Raw genomic sequence first — 21,608 nt, 5'->3', positions numbered from 1 at the left:
TAAGAAAATAGTTACACACTATTTGAAGACACTTGTTTTGAATAGACATTTGAATATTTTGAAAACTTTAGGTGTCAGGAAAATGATAAAATCATTTTTATGTCCTTTTGTTGGTGTTGTAAGTCCAATATTTCGCTAAAAATAGCTTCATCAGGGTAGTTAGTCAGTTCGTAGTCTTCATTAATGCTAGCTTTCAGATAATAAGTTATAAGTTTGTTATAAAAAGATTCTAACACATTCATTTTATATAATGCGTTTAATAATATATTAATAAGTAGATCAAATTAATTTCTAAAAGCAATTTACATTGTTGTCGTAATTAATTGTTTCAAACGGCTTTCTAAATTAGTGGATTTTCATCTATTCTTATGGTACGTCTAATTCAATTTTAATTTCACCCGAAAACCCAATGCAATATATAGTAGTATGCTCAAAAGGTATATATTTTAGTGTATTTATACCAAGTTAAACACTCGGTTAAAATACATAGATGTGATCGATGGTGTAGCAGAATTATATTGGTTTATTTCATTTTATTTCGTTTATTTCGCATTAATTAGATTGTTAATAGGTTTGATAATTTTACACTGAATAACTGTCCGACTTCTTCACTTCATTTGTACTAACAAGTATAACTTCTTCAAAAACGAATGCACATACAATAAACAAATAATATTAAACTAGCGGGATCTGTGGAAATTCCACAGGGGGCTCATTCATATATAATATATTGATGTTGGCATTCTGTAGATGTTCAGAGTAAATGGAGACGCTCTGATATTATTGTAACTTTTTTGTTAAAAATGCAAAAGTATTTATCTAAGCTAGCACGAACGCCCGGCAAAGTACGCTTAAATATAATATTGCCCGGTCGTAAAATACACTTAAATATGATATTTTGATTTAAGCGGGTGTTTGGAGGTGTGTGTGGTCACCCGAGTGTTTGTGTTGGGTGGGGGTAAAATAAAAAAAGTTTTGGTAGGGAAGTATGAAGGATCGAACCCGAACCGTTGAGGCAAAGTTGGAAAATAAAGTGTGAAAAAAAAAAAAAAAACGCGCCACGAAATACTAACGGAAACACGTTTGAATTTATTTAAGTATTTACAATTGGCAGTTTTAATGACTTAATGAGGTCAACTTTGATTGCGGGTTAGTATTTTATTTACTGCGGGAACGCTTTTTTTATATTTTATTTTTTTTGTTTCCTCAAGATGTTGGGAGGGGGAACCAGCTCCCCATAACAAGGGGATTGTCCAAATTGAATAGCAATTGTCTGATATAAGAAAAACTCCACATTGATCAAAGCTGATTGCTTTTGGACATTTCTGGCGATCGCGACCGACCGGAAAAATACCGTCAGAATAAGTTCCGCTTTTATTATACGAAAAAGCCTAATCCACATGCGGCGAGCGAAAAATGTTGAATATTTATTTTTTCAAAGTCGAGCAAATTAAATAGACAGATGACCCTCGTTGTTAACTCGTAGATATTATCATTTAGACGTGATATAAAAAGTTTTAAGAAGTGAGTCGACCGATCGCTTCTCGGAAAGAAGCCTTTGTCGGACCTACACAAAAAGCGAACATACATACATACATACACACATTTTCGCTTTTATATTTATAGATTATAATAGCAGTTCTGCTCGGCTTTGCCATATGTATTGCTCATAACTTTATGTGCATATATCTCTATCTATCTATCTATCTATCTATCTCTCTCTCTCTCTCTCTCTCTCTCTCTCTCTCTCTCTCTATATATATATATATATATATATATATATATATATATATATAAGTTTGAGTCATCATAAATTTAAAGCTTTTAGACCCAAAATTGGGGAAGGAGTTTGTTAGAATCTGCAAAGATCAACTCTTTCAACTTTGACCTCTTGGCAGCCAAATTTTCGCCCAAAAACTGATTAAAAAGCTTGCTGCACGTCTGAATATTTTTTATGTAAAATTTCAAATGCTTATACCCAAAATTGGCTGAATAGTCTGCTAGAGACCTCAAAGATCAAATATTTTGATCTTTGACCCTTTAAAAGACAAATTTTCGGCTAAAACTGATTAAAAAGCTTGTCTGAATACACTTTATATAAAATTTCAAATGTTTAGACCAAAAATTGGCTGAGTAATTTGGTAGAGACCGCAGAAGACATTTTTTTTTAAAACTTTGACCCTAATTTTGACCCCTTAACATTTGTTTTGGGCTCAAATCATATGCCCAATTAACCTACATCTAAAATTTCAAGTGTTTAGATAAAAAATTGGTGGAGGGGTTTGGTAGAATTTTCAAAGATCAAATCGTTGAACTGTGACTCCTTGAGAGCTTAATTTCTGGCTGAAAACCGATTAAAAAGATTTTCCCAAATCTCAATAATACTTTGTCAATTCTCAAGTTTGTAGACTGAAAATTGACAGAGTAGTTTCGTAGGGAAATGTACACACAGAGATACACACACTTACACATAGACAGACAATTTCATTTTCATAGATATATAGACAGATTGGACCCAATATATAATAACGATTTAAAAAGTTTAAAAAAAAATGAATAAATAACCCGTGCGCTACCACCGAGAATCGAAACTAAAACGTTTAGTTTACTATTCACTTTTTTCTTTGACGTTAACGAATGAGCTATGAAGGCATATTTGCAGCAGCGCTAAAAATTAAAACATAAACCAATAGCTATTAAACTACACATGCATATAAGTAATGCTGTCGTTTTCCTTTGACGTTAATGCCTGAGCTATGGACACATGCTTACTGCAAGGCTTAACATTAAAATAGGGACCAGATGCTATTACGTTATGCATGCATATTCGTAAAGCCGTCGTTCAACCTTCACTTGGTAATTTTCATTTTTTTAATTTTCACACTTTTGCACTGATTTTCCCCGGCTAAAACCCAAATATAAAGTTTTACATGGGGTTGACTACCATATATATTACGTTTCATGTCTGTAGACCAAAATACTGACCGATGAGTTTGGTAACCGAAAGTTTTAAAACAAATATATATGCATATACATAAATGTATATAGAAAAAGTTTTGAATTAATTTCGTAATTAAATTATTAAAAGAAAAAACAAGATTTTAAAATTTTGTTTGAGTTTATTGCAATATTGTATTATGATTTTTATTTATTTTCTTTTAATTAAATATGTATTTATATCAAATATCAATATATATTTGATTAATAGAAAATAATAATCTGATGTGTTATTGTCAAAGTTACGTCGATACGAGAAATGTAAGCACACATGACGATGTCTCAAAATTTAATCAATACAGATAAAAAAAAATCATCCCCATTTTAAAGTTAATAATGACTTGCAAAGTGTTGTTTGACATGAAGAGAAGCATATTGGAGCATTTTGTCCGAACAATCGATACTTAATACGAATCAATGGTTTTTGTTGTTAGTAAAATCATTTTCATAATGCAAAATTATGGAAACACAATCATTTTACAACGAGTTAAACTGTTGCCTAAGTTATTTTGTATGAAAATGAATTGGCAGGAAACAAGTTATATATATATATATATATATATATATATATATATATATATATATATATATATATATATATATATATATATATATATATATATATATATATATATATAATGTTTTGGTAAAATATGTTTTTTTTCAGTGATATGTATACCAATCCTTTTTGTTTAGAAGCTCAATGTATGTTAAATATAATTGAACACTATGAATAACCTCTTTTTAAACTCATTGGTTTTCCTCTTTGAATATCTTTAACTTAGAATGATATATATATATATATATATATATATATATATATATATATATATATATATATAGTGAAAATAGTAATTAATAAAAACTGAAGAATGTGCTCAATACTATTGTAGAGCAAATATGCGTTTTCCGTGTATGTATATATATATATATATATATATATATATATATATATATATATATATATATATTCTTGAAGCGTCATATATTAGAACCCTTTAACCCACTATAAATGATATTGCATTCGAGAAAAGCAGTAAAGTTCTAAAATGTCTTGCGTAGTTCGTAGTGGACTGACTTTGTTAACAGTGTCCACGAACTTGCTGATTTTAATACTCGAATTTTTAATCGACCTATATTCTTAATCGACTTTCCATCGACTCTATATATTTTAACTTATCATCACCTAACGCTGTTTACTGTATATTTTAGTTTTCACTTTTAATTCTCATTTTCGCTCCTTTTACTTCAACACCTGAAGATGATTCGTGGACGAAACGAAAGTGTTCAGTTTACTAATATTTTTGATTTTGATATGAAAAAGATTATACGGAAAATGGAAAAATTAAAAAAAGAACCATAAAGCAAAGTGTCTCCGTTGCATTTAATAATATTTGCTTGAATGAAAACAATTCTGCCTAAATATACCACTATATATATATATATATATATATATATATATATATATATATATATATATACATATAAAACCTATTATTTATTTTCATTTTTGAATATCTTTAACGTGGAATTATATATATATATATATATATATATATATATATATATATATATATATATATATATAAAATTTCAGGTTAAAGATATTAAAAAATGAAAGCCAATGAGTTTAACGAGCTTATTAATAGTACTTTATAAAAAAGAGCAAGATATACTATTATTTATATTCAGATGAATATTTTACATGGATATTGCACAGACATGACAGTTCTTATCAGTTCCTTCTCCTGCAAGACTTTAAGCAATGATCTCAGCAGGTGACTCACGTTCCTTCTTTCGAACGAATTCAGTGGAAAGAACTTGAGTCAGCTCATGAGTTTATTCATTATTCATAACTGACTTATCAAAATATTGCCATGCCTGTGTAGTGACCTGTGAAATATTTAGCTAAATATATATATATATATATATATATATATATATATATATATATATATATATATATATATATGTATGTATGTATGTATGTATGTATGTGTGTGTTTGTGTGTGTATGTATGTGTGTGTGTGTGTGTGTGTGTGTATTCAAATGAAGAATTCAAATGAATAATTCATATCAGCCATTTTGTCCATCCCCAACTCTAGGGTGCTATTCCTTTTTTAATCATAGGGGATGACAAAGAGAGAAATACACGTGGTCACGTGCAAAATGCTCATCACAAACAAAATATCAATATATTTAACGACCCATAACTCGGTAATAAAATTATTGTGTTTCCATTTTTTTTTTTGCTGAAATCATACAAACCTCAGACTGTATTTTCAAACAATTGCGTTATAGTGTAAACTATTTGCATTAGAAATAAAACAAAAAGTAATATTAGTAGCAATATTAGCAGAAGTTAGCAATAGCAATGAACATTAATTCAACACGTAAGAAAACCACATTATATAAAATTCTTCCATCTTTTTATGTACTTTACGAACGGAATGCATCACATTAATACTAATTGGGAATACTTTTCTCGCACCCATGTGATGCTCCGAGATAAGCAGTGACATATATATATATATATATATATATATATATATATATATATATATATATATATATATATATATATATATTCTTCTTTATGGCATTTTTGGGGTTTGTGTTTTTTTTTTGAAAAAGAGACACTATTCTCCAAATTCTTGAAGGCATTTACCATCCTGGTTTTATCAGCCAGTAAGTCCATATTTACTGATTATTTCGAAAAAAAAAAGATATACAAAGATTTATAATCACAACAAGAGCTTTGGTCGTTTGTCTGATTTTTTGTTCATACGTCATGCCACTTAAACAACCTGGTATTTTACATTGTTACAGTAATCTTATGTTAGTAATACGTAAGTGTTATTTCATGTTTTCTATCTTCCGGCAAATTCCATGTATTTACTGCTCTGCCTTTTACAGCTTCGCGTTTTGACCAGTTGCGATGACGAAATCTACTAGTTGGCAAGTTTTATCTTCTAGTTATCCAGTCACTCTGTTTGGATAAGTTATCCCGTTTGTATCGCTAGGTAACAAATGATTTTATATCTTATTTTTACCAATATTGGTCCCTGTTTGTACTAGTAGATTTATGCGCATGTGCAAACGAATCCTTCCGCAACCCAACCACTTGCCCAACCACCAAGACCATCAAAACTAGCTCTCATTTTATTCGTCCAAATTACCGAATTGAAATCCAATTTCATGTACTTTTTGTACCAAGCAATTCGTCAAGCCCTGCGTTGTTGATTCATTGATGATCTTGTTGCGCTTTTTAAAAACTTTTCCAAGCGTTTTTAGGACACGAGTGCGAGAAGTCTTGAAGGCATCACAAAGTCCATCTGCAAAGATGCCAAGACTTGAGCTAAGGGGTTACTTTGCCATTTCCCTTTTTATAGCAGATATGTCACGATCTTTCAGTTTTCTTCTTCAGGCCTCATTGCGTGTTTCTTTTTTATTTTTATCCTTTAATACAAACGTCTTGATGGTGCTGTGGTCACGTCCTAATAAGGGGAAATTTCTAGAATAGAACGCCTCTTATTCGAAAATTTCACGATAGATTTCTTTTCAATTCAAATTGTTATTCCTTAAACTAGATTGTTAAATATTTGTAAGTATCATGCTCACCAAGCGTTCTCATCTCCTATTGGGTAGTTCTATATCATCCGATATTTTCAGTTTTTTCGTTTTCATTTCTAGCAGTGTTAACGTTTCCATTCCGATTTTCATTTGAATGTCCTGGCTGAATACTTGATGTTTATCAGTTTTTCCAGTTCCTTTTTACATATTGTAAATATTTTCAGGTCGTTGATATGCATAAGGCGATTTATTCTTTGTTTTATGCCTGTAAACTTGTATCAAACATCACATTTAAGTATGTAGTTGAGCGGCATCACGACTACGGTAAACAATAGTAGTGATAGAGAAACTCCTTCGACGATTCCTCTTTATTCTAATCTCAATAAGGTGTTACCTTCAAGCAGTCAGTTTCTGTCTCGATGTTCCTATTTCTTAATAATATAAATAATCTTATCGGATATCTTGTATATTCTTAAGCATTCAATTATCTATGATCGAAGGGTTCTGTCATAAGTTTTATTGTAATCAATCCATGTTATGGCTATGTTAATTTTTTCTAGGTTTTATTTTCAGAATCTTTTGATCTATGTAGAATAGTTTTTGTTTTCCCTGCATCCTTTTTGTTCTTCTTATTATTCGCTCACTAGATGTTCTGATATAGACCACCAGTGATCACTCACTGGTAAAAGAAACTGTGTTGTTTCCTGGAGTTTGAGTGACAATAAGTCTCCACAGATTTTCAGTGCTCTCCACCTCTCTCGATAGCCAATACAGATGGCTTCTCGTTATTGCAATAGCTGCTTATCTCTAATCTCTTGCCGGTAACGGTTATTGGTATTCCCTGGGGTCTCGGTTGCAAAAAGCCCCACTCCCCAAAGTCCCAGCGCTCCCTGCACTTTTCCAGTGGAGGCCAGGTCAGTTCTCTCTCTCTCTTCGATTCTTCTGGACCCCTCGCGAATTATGATGTGGTGTCATCCGATGTGGATGCCACAAATTATTTATTGGCGGGTGAGTAGATAACTTAGCATTTTTGTGGTTTTGGATTACTCCGTTCTGTGTGATCATATCTGTTTCTGTTTTATTCCTATTCAAATTACAAGTTAGTGTTCGTAGTTTATGTGAGTTGATTTGTAGGGGTTTCCTTAATATTGCAGCCATTTTCATGATTGCTATCCGTTATATTTTCTCAGCCTCCTCCTTGATTACAATTTCTCTTATTGTTTTTTTCGACATTTTCGTGATTAGTTCTAATGCTCCTACAGCTATTAATGCTATCTTAACTTTTTTCATATTCCATATACCTAGCCAGCTCCGTCTATTTCCTTCACTTCTCCTTCTCCTTTATGTTCACTCTGTGGTCTGCTGGGATGGCCAAATCTATGACCTGGCAGGATTTTCCTTCTTGTTGACAATTATGACATCCGGTCTCTTTGCTTGGATAGGTTTATTCATTTGTACCATAGGATTTTATGATTTCCGTTTCTAAGTAATGCTACCGGTTTGTACCATTTGTCTGAATATTCAAGATGCAGTTGTTTGCATAGTTCCCAGTCACCTGGCCGTGTCCATTCTTACATTCTTTTTGGACTAATTTGCTGTATTCATTTATAATGTGGTTTATCATTTGGTCCCTTTGTTCACAGATTCTACATTTGCTCTTTTCTTGTGTTTTGTTCATTTTTACGATGTCTTTGGCTGCAATACTTAGCCTTTCTGTGTTCTGCGTTATGTATTTTTCTAGTTCTTTTATTTTTTGCAATTTACACAGTCTTCTATACTAACCAGCCCTCTTCCTCTATCTTTCCTTTTCATGTACAGTCGATTAGCATCATCCTTTGGGTGTAGTGCATGATACATATTATTATTATTATTATTATTATTATTATTATTATTATTATTATTTTACTGACTAGGAATAGTTACACAAGCCATCATCAAAGATTTCTCTTTGAGAACAACGTGTGATGTTATCTGGAGTCTCAGTGACAACAAGTCTACTCAGATTTCCAGTAATCTCCATCTCTTTCGATAACCTTGGCAGATGAATTTGTGTTATCGCAACCATTGATTTTTCATTAGGAGCGACCATTGGTATTCACTGGACTTTGGGTGGCAATAAGTCTCCTCAAGGTCTCAGTGCCTTTTGCACTCATCCAGCGGAGGTTTGGCAAGTGCTTTCTCCGCTCGGCCTTTTCATCCTCCTTGATCCTCCTCACATATTTGAGGTGGTGCCAGTTTATGGTGACATTATTATTATTATTATTATTAATATTATTATTATTATTATTATTATTATTATTATTATTATTATTATTATTATTTTCCTAGGTGTTTTCATGCAAATCATTAATAGTGAGAGCAACTAGTGGCGTTCTCTGGAGTCTAAGTTACAGTAAGTCTTTGTAGATTTCCAGCACCCTCCAATTTGTTCAATAACCGTTAAAAATCATGTAGAGGTCTAGAAGGTGGTCTTTCCGATTAAATTTTTCTAGTTTCCTTGACCATCAATGAAATTTTTTGTGTTACTGACGTCATTACATGCGTGTGTGGATATATTTCGGGGGGGAAGAGGGTCAGTTTATGGGATGTCTGTCAGTTTCCGTCCTCTTGGTTTCGCGTGATGTGATTTCAGTGTTTTGTTTTATATCCATTTAAATTTATCTAGCGTCCATTGATTATTATCATTATTTTTTACTTACTAGGAGCAGCCACACAGGCCATTATCCAAAATTTCTCTTTGAAAACCTGTGGCATTCTCTGGAATCTGAGTAACAACAATTATTATTATTATTATTATCGTAGTCTCAACATTTGGATGTTTTTAGTTGGATTTTCTTTCTTAAACATCTGGTCAATTCCTTAGACTTTAGACATTCGAGCTGTATTAACACTATCACCGTTCCCAACAGGCAAGCCTTTTGCAAAATTATAAAAGAAATTGTCTTGTCAATCTGATTTATACATTTATAGTGGCTTTTTTGTCATGTTCCAAAGCTTTTCAATTACAAAGGGATTCACCTTGACTGTCATACAGTTCGATATATTATCATTCTTTCATAACATTCTTAACTTTATGACGTTATTTATTTATTTATTTTTTAAACATTCAAGATATACCTTAACACTTTCGCTGTTCCCAACAGACAAACCTTTTGTAAGATTGTAAGAGAAATTGTCTTGTCAATGTGATTAAGCCATTTGTGGTAGCTTTTTGTTATGGCCCCAAGCGTTCCAATTATTATTATTATTATTATTATTATTATTATTATTATTGTTATTATTGTTATTATTATTATTAGCATCAGCAGCAGGGAGACTCAACGTTGCGTTAGATTGAATGAGGAGCAACAAATGTTTAAACTTCCAATACTTATACTGTTATCGAAATCGGCCAAATCGATAGATTGCCTGCTCTAGCCGGAGACCCACCACGGTGCATCTAGAGGAAGTTTCACATGCCACCCCATAGGGGCTTAGTCCACAATACATTGTAGTCTACATTGTACTGTAGAGAGCCTACTATTGATTTTATGAAATTATTTTTATATATAATGACTTGAATTAAAGTTTAAAATTCAAAAGTCAAGTATCATGCTTCAGTTGTCCTCTAAACAGAAAATTCCATTTTGAATGCGTCTCTTTCTTATCAAAGAACCCACCGTTGATGTAACAGGCCAGGTTTTTCTGTTTGTGCAGTGATAACATTTCTCAAATGCATTTGTGATGTTATGCTGTATAAGAGTGTTTACTTTGGTAAAAATAGAACTTCCTTCTTTAATAGAATTTTTTCGCTTATCGGTTATCGATTTTCGATACTTATTTAAGGAATTCAAATACAAAACCTATTCAAGAAACACATACAGTACATTCGTGTGAAACTTCAAAAATTCGGCCCAGCCGTTTCGAAGTCTATAGAAAACTCAATCACACACAGATGCATACAAAGTGCCTTATATATATATATATATATATATATATATATATATATATATATATATATATATATATATTATTATTATTATTATTATTATTATTATTATTATTATTATTATTATTATTATTATTTCGAAAATATTTCAACAAAAAAAAAATCTAGATGTAAAAAGAGAAAATAAAATATAAACTAAATGAAAAGATCAGCAAGCAGAGAAAATGAATTAAAAGATCGAAAAGAAACAAAGTTAAAGGAAATGAAGAAAAGAAAGAACAAAAGAAAAAGGTGGACTGAAAAAGAAGGGCAGAGAAACAGGGAGGCCTAATTTAAGAAGGAATAAAAGAAAGAGTGACAAAAATTAGAAAAGAGAACAAATGGAAGGAAGGAAGAAAGAAGAGAAAGCCAGAAATAGAAGGTGAAAAGGAAAAAAAGCAAGAGATGAATTGAAGAAGAAGAAAAGTAGAAAAAAGACAGTAAAAAAGAAAGGAAGGATATAAGAGAGGAAGAGAGAGAGAGAGAGAGAGAGAGAGAGAGAGAGAACTTTTAGGCAAGGTAAAGATAGAGAAAAAAGAAGGGCGAGAGTTAAAAATGGATAAAAGGGAAAAGAAAAATTGAACGAAGGTAAAAAGAAAGTGTGACAAAAGAAGTAGTAAAGAGAGGGGGAAAGGAAAAAATACGAAGATAAAGAAAAAGAAGGAAACACACAAATTCAAATAATACAAAAAAAAAAAAAAAAAAAGAAATAAATTGATATTTACGTTTCATCGAAGATGGGCCGTTATGATGGAAATTATTCCACGGCGAAACCGGAAAAGGAGGATAGTGGAATCCCATGTTTGGACTAACACCTGGTGGCATATCAAGTAGTATATTAGAAAGTGGTGACAGAGGGTGGTTTGGCTCATTCATAGGTCCGTAGTAAGGCGCGTCGAACATCGAGTTACCATATCCTTCCATCCAGTTTGTGGGGGGAAAGTAAGGTTGGTAGGGCATCACATCGAAAGGTGAATAGTAGGGCTGCGGTTGTGGTGGTGGTGGTGGTGGAAGAAAAGGGGGAAGCTGCGTTTTCACATCTGTGAAGCAAAATAAAAAAAAAAGCAAGAACAGTTGTTAAGTTCAAAACACGGGAGAAGATTCAGTGTCATCTTTAGAAAGGTTTTACGATTTTGTTGCATTAGAATAAATGGACCCTACGAGGCCAACTTTTAGTATTATTAAGTAATAGGATGTGATGTCTCTTACACCTTATTTACCATTACTCCAAATGCCACGTCGATAGGTTAAGTAGAACTTGTCCCGGGTACGAATTGAGGTGGAAACTTCCTCGTCCCGGAGTCTACCTTTTTATTTGTCGATCATATCTCCCTACTTAATCAACCACCTAATATCTCTGAGGTATCTGGCACAAATTTCAGTATACTACCCTCGATATATTGTCTATATTTTGTTAAATACAGGCGAGTATAGTTCTATGAGAACATATCCTTTGATGGATATGTTTACGTACCTGATTTTCTGACTGGAATGTGTTGTGACACAAACTGGGAGATGAGGGTACACCTATCGTGGTTTGGATGATTTTTTATTCTGAGTAGCATAACCACCTCAATTGGAGATACTACACACACACACACACACACACACACACACACACACACACACACACACACACACACACACACACACACACACACACACACACACACACACAGATATATGGATCTTTTGCGTACATGATTTGTTAGGGGACGCTGAGTTTGGCAATGTATACATTGTTGCAATTATTATAATATGTATTAATGTCTGTTTGTGTTTCTATGTTTGCTGAGAATATTTTTTTTATTATTAGTGATGTAGAATGCATGGTTTTGTGGAAGAAGCCTCATAGTAGATCTATCTCTTAAAACCCTTAGAATTTGCAGCCTCCAGACAAACATAACATAATAGAATCTCCCTAAAAGCCCTAAATTTCCCGAAACATTTCATTTTAAATGCTAGAAGAAATGTACTCGGAATTTTCAACGCAAAAATAAAATTTACAAGCATCTCCTCTTCCAACCAGACCACAATATATATATATATATATATATATATATATATATATATATATATATATATATATATATATATATATATAGTTGTGGGGTCCTAGATTTTTAAGCTTTCATGAATATGGGATAGCTTGGTAGTAACTCTGGATTAAATAGAAACTATCGTTTACAGACTATTTGTTTACAACATACACGCCTACAAAAATAATATACAAACAAATCGCATTTGAAAGGCATGTGTAAATGAGAAATAGCCAACAGAATGTATAACCATAAGGGAATAACAAATGTACACATATCGAAAACAATGGCAGAAACCATAGAAAACGACCCTCAATCAATAGTGGAATAGGACCGGAAACGGATAGTAACATTTAATTCTTGCTAAAATTAAGATCCTCTTTATTTTTTAACTAAAAAAACCTTCACAACCACCTACTTGAGAGCTCTCTCCAAAACACTTCGGCTTTACATTTACAGGCAACATGAATTGGAACAAATACATTGGGGACGTTGCCAAGGTTGCTGCAAAGAAAGTTGGCTCAGTCTGACGTGCTAGAAAATTATTTACACTAGAGTGTATCCTATATATTTACAAAACCACAATACACCCATGTATCGAGTATTGATGCCACATCTGGGCTGAGGTATCTACCACTAATCTCTCACTCTTAGATAGGATAATTTTTTTTTTTTAATTTAATAGTTCCTGCACTATCAGCCAAGCTTCAACCTTTGTCCCATTGCCACAATGTTTCATACATGTGCATGTTTTACAAGTATTTTAATGGAATGTGATTTGATAAATTCATAACACTTGTGCCCCCTTCGACGTCCATACCTCCGACTAACCCAACAAGTATCAAAATTCCACCCATTCACTGTGGAGGTCCCTAGTTGCCGGAAAGATTTATACTCTACTAGTATTTTCCCTCGAACTGCTAGACTCTGGAATCCCTTAGATTCACTACATAATTTTACATATGGATCGGTTTCCTGAGAATTTGGGTTCAGTGAGTGACGAGTAGAGGGAAAGATTCCATCCTACCTGTTTTCTATTTCTCTGACTGTATTAACATGCAAAAGTTTAAATGTACCGTGGATATCCCGCTGTTCAACTTCCCATAGTCACCTGCTAGACACGATCTCAAATAGTAACCCAATTCATTCCAAACGGCAATATGCCTTCCTTGGAGTGAAAAAAGATTAAAAAAAAACAACCACAAAAAGGAGTAAGGAAAATAAAATTGTATAGAACAAAAAGAGTCAACAGAAAATGTATAATTCTGAACACACATTTAGATAAGATAGTGTAAATATTGTTGCTGTGCATGCTAATAGGTAGGGTGATAGGTCTGTGTGGAAGAGGAGATGCTTGTAGATTTTATTTTTGTGCTGAAAATTCGGAGTGCATTTCTTCTAGCATTTAAAATGAAATGTTTCGAGAAATTTAGGGCTTTTAGGGCGATTCTATTATGTTATGTTTGTCTGGAGGCTGCAAATTCTAAGTGTTTTAAGAGATAGATCTACTATGAGGCTTCTTCCACAGGACTACGCATTCTACATCACTAATAATAAAAAATATTCTCAGCAAACATAGAAACACAAACAGACATTAATACATATGATAATTGAGTTAATGTATACATTGCCGAAACTCAGCGTCACCTAACAAATCATGTACGCAAAAGATCTATAATATTAAACGACGCTAAAACGATTTGATCTCACACCTGTTGAATTTCACCCACAAATTTAATCTCAACAAACGTTAGATATCAAACGTGCACATGTGACTAAATTTAAACGTTAGCTTCATATCTCAATTGAAAAACTATATCGACCAGAAAATTAACTTCTTTCGAATATCATCGGCAAAATAAATATATTCTGACTGTCTTAATTTCGATATTAAATGAGATTATACTTCACCCAAGTTCACATTTGACTTACATTTAATCATCGCTTTATTCCCAAAAGCCTAACCACGCTTCCCTTGATTTCTATTACTTCATTTATTTACTTTTCTCCAATTTAGGCCATTCAAGAGGCAACAACAAGCGTACAATTAGGTCAAATGTAACAGCTCATGGTAAATCACTTAGTGACCGAGACTGTTCCCCACCCCAACAATCGAGATACAATAAAGTCAATTATATCCAGTGACCAGACGCTACATAGATTAACTTGAATCTCAAGATCCTCATACCTAAACACTATAATATAATCCAATATAGTCGCACACGAATATAGAATTTAGTAATAAACAAAGTTTGTTGTGATCTACTTACTGTGATGACCAGGAAAGTTGTGAAGAAGGAAGAACAACATCATCTGCTCGAACATATCCAAATATTTCGGTGACAAATGATGTTGTTGAATGTACGGTTGCGCCATAACTTTCCAGTCAGGATGATATCTTAGGATCTCAGCGAACTGAAATAAAAAGTAAAAATTATCTTTTAAACACATGTCTGTATCATTAATCGCAAGTGTTTATGGAATGATAGAATATTATTAATGTATCGGTGTATTATATGTAACTTTATCCCGAATAAAATTATTTTGGTGTAATTGCATTAATGTTTTAGTACATTATTTCTAACTTTACATGAATGTTTGCAATATTTTATGTAACCGAAAAATAGTTGCATTTGAACATTTATTTTACATTTATTTTTAAATGTTTTTAGTGTCAGAGTGATCATTATATGATGATCTGCGCATGCGAGCTAAATTGACCGACTATCTATCTATCTATCTATCTATCTATCTATCTATCTATCTCTCTCTCTCTCTCTCTCTCTCTCTCTCTCTCTCTCTCTATATATATATATATATATATATATATATATATATATATATATCGTCAGTGATGTTATTTAGCTTAGTTCATTGAGCGGTTTCATGTCTTTCAACATCATACATCATAGAAAAATCGAAATCATTTTATTATTATGATAGAATATCGGACATGCAAGCAACGTAAAAGTTTTCTTCGGTTCTTAAAGGGTGAGTATGTTGCAATACGGTGGGGGGATTTATTATTATTATAACAGAAAGATGATCGATTAATATCTGAAACCCATGATCACGGGAATAATATATTTAAAGAGCTGACACGATCATTATTTATCAGTGTGGACTGAAATTGGATACTAGAACGAAACCAGGTAGCTTTCTGATTAATTCTATAAATCACGTAAAAGTTTTATTATGGAAGCAGTTACTTGCAAGATTTTTTTTTTACGATAACTAGCATTTAAGCCCGGCGTTGCCCCCGGATGTTTGCAGGTTTATGTTGAGCAAAAAAAAAAAAAAAAAAAAAAAAAAAAATAAATAAATAAATAAAAAGTGGTAGTAGAAAGGCAGGACCGAACCCGTACCGCGAAGGAGGAAAAGAACGGGGAAAAAACGTGACGTTTTTTTTTTTTTTTTTTTTTTTACACAGTGATCACCACTTATCAAGGCCCGGAAGCCACTCAGGGATAAGGGTTATTGCAAGTACATTACGTCAGTGTGGAGATTTGATGAACTGTTTACTTAAGGGGGCGGTTCGTTAGGAATTTGTTAACGTTGGACGTCTTTGATGTTACTCCCACCGCCAAACCGGAAGTGACGTAGGTATAAATTAGGGCTAGACAAGCGAAAAGAGGGGATGACTTTCGAAAATATCGGTGAAAAAAGCGACCCCTCCCTGTAGAAATGTGCCCAGTTGAAGGTGAAGAAATTAATGTTTTTAACCAATTTTTCGATATTTGTCGTCTGAAGGGTCGAGCTTCAAAACCATACTGATCTTGTGAAAATCCGTCGCCTCTGTCAAAAGTTTTAGGCAGACATGCAAACATACATACATACATACATTTATATATTGGTAGCTCAAATTTACGACCCAAACCGATTAAAAGCATGCCCTATCTCTGAATACCCTTTATGTAAAATTTCAAATGTTTAGACCCGAAATTGTCTGAGTAATTTGGTAGAGACTGCAGAGGTCAATTTTTTTAAAAACTTTGACCCCTATCATGATCCTTTAACATTTATTGTTTTGGGCTCAAATCAAGTTATTAATTTAGATCCATGTCCAAAGAACCTATTTCTAAAATTTCAAGTGTTATACCCAAAATTGGCGGAAAAGTTTGGTAGAGTTCTCAAAAGTTAAATCGTTGAACTTTGACTCCATTAACGGCCAAATTTCTGGCCGACAACGGATTACAAATATTTTCCCAAATTTCCAGACCCTGTGTATTAAATTTCGACCCTGTAAACGGAAAATTGAGTTATTGCGTAGGAAAATGTACACAGACAGGCACACAGCCAGACAGACAGACAGCCAGCCAGCCAGACAGACAGACAGAACTTTCACTTTTATAGATATATAGATATAGATTAGTTAAATAAAGATAGGTAGGTAGTGAACGCGCGTGCGCGCGCGCGCGCGAGAGAGAGAGAGAGAGAGAGAGAGAGAGAGAGAGAGAGAGAGAGAGAGAGAGAGAGAGAGAGAGGATGGGCCAAGCGAAAATAAATAAGAAAACGAAACTGTTCTATTAGTTTTTGAATATAGAGCGAAATAGACGAAAATAACGGTTTCTCATTCAGAATAATTGTTAACTCGCGGAACCTGTGAAAATTCCACAGGGGAGTCATTCATATGTAATATATTGATTTTTGGCATTCTGTAGATGGTCAGTATAAATGAGGACGCTCTGATATAATTGTAGATTTTTGTTAAAACTTCAAAAGTATTTATCTAAGCTAGCACGAACGCCCGACAAAGCCCGGCCGTAAAGTACGCTTCAATATTATATTTTAATTTTTGCAGATTCCGTATATATTATTATAGAGTAAATGTTCTCTATATTTGTATATATAATAAAGTTGCGATTTCAAAAATAAAAAAAATCTATCCATAGTATATGGGTGCATGAGTTTGAATCGAAACCGAAATAAAAACTATATATATATATATATATATATATATATATATATATATATATATATATATATATATATATATATACTAGCAATTCCGCCCGGCTGTGCTTGGGCCCTATGTACTGTTAATAACTTTTTGTGCATATTTATATATTAAAAAGTGTGAATATGTACGGTAATGCCTTTCTATATAATAGGCCTCCTTAACTAGCATAGAGAAATATTGGTAGAGATCGTAGAGGTCGAATTTTTTTCAACTTTGACCCCAATTTTGACCCCTTAACATTTATTGTTTTGGGCTCAAATTATATTACAATGTTGGACTCATGTCCAAGTAACCCACATCTAACATTTCAAGTGTTTAGACCCAAAATTCGAAGAGGAGTTTGGTATAGTTTGTAAAATTCAGCTCTGTAAACTTTGACCTTTTGCCAACCAAATTTTAGCCCCCAAACTGATTAAAAAGCTTGCTGTATGTCTGAATACCCTTTATGTAAAATTTGAAATGTTTAGACCCAATAATTTGGTAGAGACCGCAGAAGTCAAATTTCTTTAAATTTGACCCCTATTATGGCCCCTTAAAATTTAACTCTGTCTACAGACTCGAAATTTGATATATAGGGTACTGAGATTTGGGAAAATCTACGTCATCGGGTTTCGGCCATAAATTTGACTGTTAAGGGGGTCAAAATTTAACGATTTGACCTTTGAGAACTCTACCAAACTCCTCCGACAATTTGGAGCCTAAACACTTGAAATTTCAGATATAAGTTCCTTGGACATGGATCTAACTTAATAACTTGATTTGAGCCCAAAACAATAAATGTTAAGGGGTCATGATAGGGGTCAAATTAAAAAAAATTGACCGTTTTTTTTTGTCTCAGTATACACCTCCAAACACCTGGGCAACGCCGGGCACCCATGCTAGTATATATATATATATATATATATATATATATATATATATATATATATATATATATATATATATATATATATATACACTTGTATTCCTTAAGCATAATCGAAATCGAAACCGAAACCAAAACTTATGAATAATTCTTGATAAAATTATTTATAACAAAAAATAGATTACTGGAGTGCCATCAGGTATAATCGAAACCGAAACCAAAACTCATAAAGAATTCTTGATAAAATAATTTATAAAAAAAGTAGATGACTTAAGTGTCATCAGTTATAATCGAAACCGAAAAACTAGATTACTGGAGGGCCGTTAGTTATAATCGAAACCGAAACCAAAAACTTATGAAGAATTCTTGATAAAATTATTTATAACAAGAAATGGAAGTGCATAACAATTAAACGACCCGGGTGTAAGCGTGACACACAAAAGAACACGTGCGCTATTGTAGTTATATATAGGTAAGGAAGTATGTGGTGGTACTACTACTACTACTACTACTACTACTACTACTACTACTACTACTAATAATAATAATAATAATTATAAATTTTCTATTTTGTTTGTTTCGTCGCGATAGCGTTAGTTAGACAAAATTTAAGTAATGGATCCGTGGCACAGCGGATAAAGTGCTAACTATAATCAGTTCAAACTGACAGTTTTCTGGATGTTGAATGGTCAATATTCAGCACAAATGATACTAAGAATACATTTAAGAATTACTTAAGACTCTTATCCGACCATGTCTGATGAAACGAAAACAATCTACCTCCTTGGATTAAATAAAGGATTCATTTCGAAATTCGATAGATTCCCAAATTCAACAAGATGTACCTGAAAAGGGTAGTTAGAATAACATTCAAAATGATAATAGTAGTTCGAGTAACACAGGTTATCAATCTCCATTTTACATATTCCGAAACATTATCCCCATTAAAATGTATTTAGTTTAGTTATTTTTATTTGAAGGCCTAAACAATTTCATTATCTCAAAACCGAGAACTTTCGTTACTTGTTTGATAATTTCATTTATATGTAGTCATAAAAATAAAAATTTGCTTAATGCGTAAGGTACGTGGGGTCATAGTGATTAAGGGGAGAATAGTTAAGTGCAAAATGATCGGAAAAAATCTTCATATTTAGCGCCCCTACCCCTAGTCTAACTCTCATTAACACTAAGACGGATGAACATGTGTCCCTAACACCGACATTGCATGTAAATAATGATTCAGGCTTTGTAATTAACGACGTTTTTATATCATTGGTATTATTCGGACTACTATTCTCATCTTATATGTTTTGGCTGATGTAACCTTTAATTACTTACAGGTGCGTTTTGTCCAACTTGGGAAGCTTCATATCGAAATCGGGAATCTGTATGGAATTTCGAATCCACGATGGTAGATTGTTCTCGTTCAGTCAGCCATGACCAGATAGAGGTCTTAAGTCATATCACAAGAACAAGCGGCAAACGGATAAAGTTCTAATTATAGGCGATATGAAGGATATAATTAAGGTATATTTAAGATTTCTACCCGAGCATGGCTGACGTAACGAAAACAATCGACTGCAGTGCATTAAATAAAGGATTCAGTTCCAAATTCGGTACACATTTGTGAGTTCGAAATAAAGATTTTGAGTTCGACAAGAATCTAGGATTATCTAAACAAACCTAGCCTCATCACATTACATGAGAATGATCCAAGAGGAGAACAGTAGTCCGAATAATCCAAATAATCCAAATTATCAGTCCTCATCTAAAAAACTTAAACATAAGATTTTTGTCAACTTACGTGATGCATCAAGTTGTAAATGTCTTCATGGTTCATAGCAATTTGCTGAAATTTTGTTGCGGAAACGGCTGCATTATGCGTCAGATTCTTCACCTCAGCTAGCACTTTATCGAGTTGATGTTTAAGATTCGCCTCATGCATCAGCTTGTTCCAGTTAAAATCACTGAGCATTGGTATAACCCAGTTAGTTGGCGCTTTCATCTCGCCCGGTGGAAACACTGCAACGATTGAATTGTAATGAAATAGCATATAAATATAAACATGATACAAGAATCGCTAAAAACAAATCTAATGTTTTATAATAAAAATAAGGCATATACTATAACCCTCCACAAAAAAAGAAAAAAAAGGAGGTAATGCTGGGGAGGATTGTATCATGACAAGCAAACATATATTAAACTATACGTGCCCTTTAGGAGGATGCAATGCATGGGAGGATAGTATCACAACAACAGAACATATATTATACTACCACTAAGTACGGGGTAAAGGTTTCATGATGACAGAACATATATAGAAAAGGACGACAATTTTATATTTCCATTCCGTAGTGATCCTCATTCTATCACGATCAATTTTCCTACTAGTTTACAATAAAGAAAGAAATTAAGATAAAATGAAAAACAAAAAAAAACAAAAACAAACAAACAAACAAACAAACAAAAAACCCCCAAAAATCAAAACAAAAAGAAAACAAAAGACAACTAAATAAGTAAATAAATATTTAATGTTTACGTTTTTTCGGCATCTTATCTACCCCTTTCGTTATAATTTCCGCAACGCGTTAACTGACGGGCATATTTTTATATATTTATCAAAACCAACCAACAACTCGAAGATAAGGGTTAATGCAAGTATCAATTAGATATAGAACATTACTATGCGGATATTGGAAACAATGGGTGATAAGTCCTAGTGCAGGAGAGGGTAACCGGTTTCATCTAAAGGAAGAAATTTCATTAGGAATATCAAATTCAGTCGCATGTCCATCTCGTTTAGGTGATATAATTTAAACAACGTTAGTTTTTGCAGTTTTATTTATTTATTAATTTAGCAGGAAGATGACGCTGTCCTTGTACAGCACATGGTATTCCTAAATAGTCACCCATCTGCTACTGACCCAGCTCAATGTGACTTCACTTCAATGATCTAAGAAGAACTTGTGCGTCCACGTGATTATTCCGTATATAATCGATGAAAAAGGGTATGGTTTAGGACGACTTAAGTATTTGTTGACATTGGACTTGAAGGCAACTATGTTGCAGTCAGCTGGTAAACGTTCCCATGGTATTGTGTCTTATCGCTCTAGTAATAAAAATCTCGTCGATAGGTTCACTAGTCCTATTTGATATTACAGTCAATACGTCAGCTGCTGATCTTCCAAGGCGGAATTTGTTCCAAC

At 32.9% G+C, this 21,608-nt stretch overlaps 1 protein-coding gene across 1 annotated transcript in view; it reads right to left on the bottom strand.

Annotated features, from left to right (window-relative positions):
* The window catches only part of LOC145283560 (uncharacterized), an 84,681-nt gene that overhangs the window by 20,516 nt on the left and 42,557 nt on the right, over window positions 1-21,608 (bottom strand). The window contains exons 6-8 of the mRNA XM_080132452.1: window positions 20,207-20,424; window positions 14,848-14,992; window positions 11,264-11,578 (exon numbers count right to left, since the gene is read on the bottom strand). Of these exons, the coding sequence (XP_079988578.1) occupies window positions 11,264-11,578; window positions 14,848-14,992; window positions 20,207-20,424 (678 nt within the window). The remainder of the gene's footprint in view (window positions 1-11,263; window positions 11,579-14,847; window positions 14,993-20,206; window positions 20,425-21,608) is intronic.

This window comes from Euprymna scolopes, chromosome 1 (assembly GCF_053919585.1).
Source record: "Euprymna scolopes isolate OS-2025 chromosome 1, ASM5391958v1, whole genome shotgun sequence".
Taxonomy (NCBI): domain Eukaryota; kingdom Metazoa; phylum Mollusca; class Cephalopoda; order Sepiida; family Sepiolidae; genus Euprymna; species Euprymna scolopes.
This window is presented reverse-complemented; position numbering and strand designations above follow the sequence as displayed.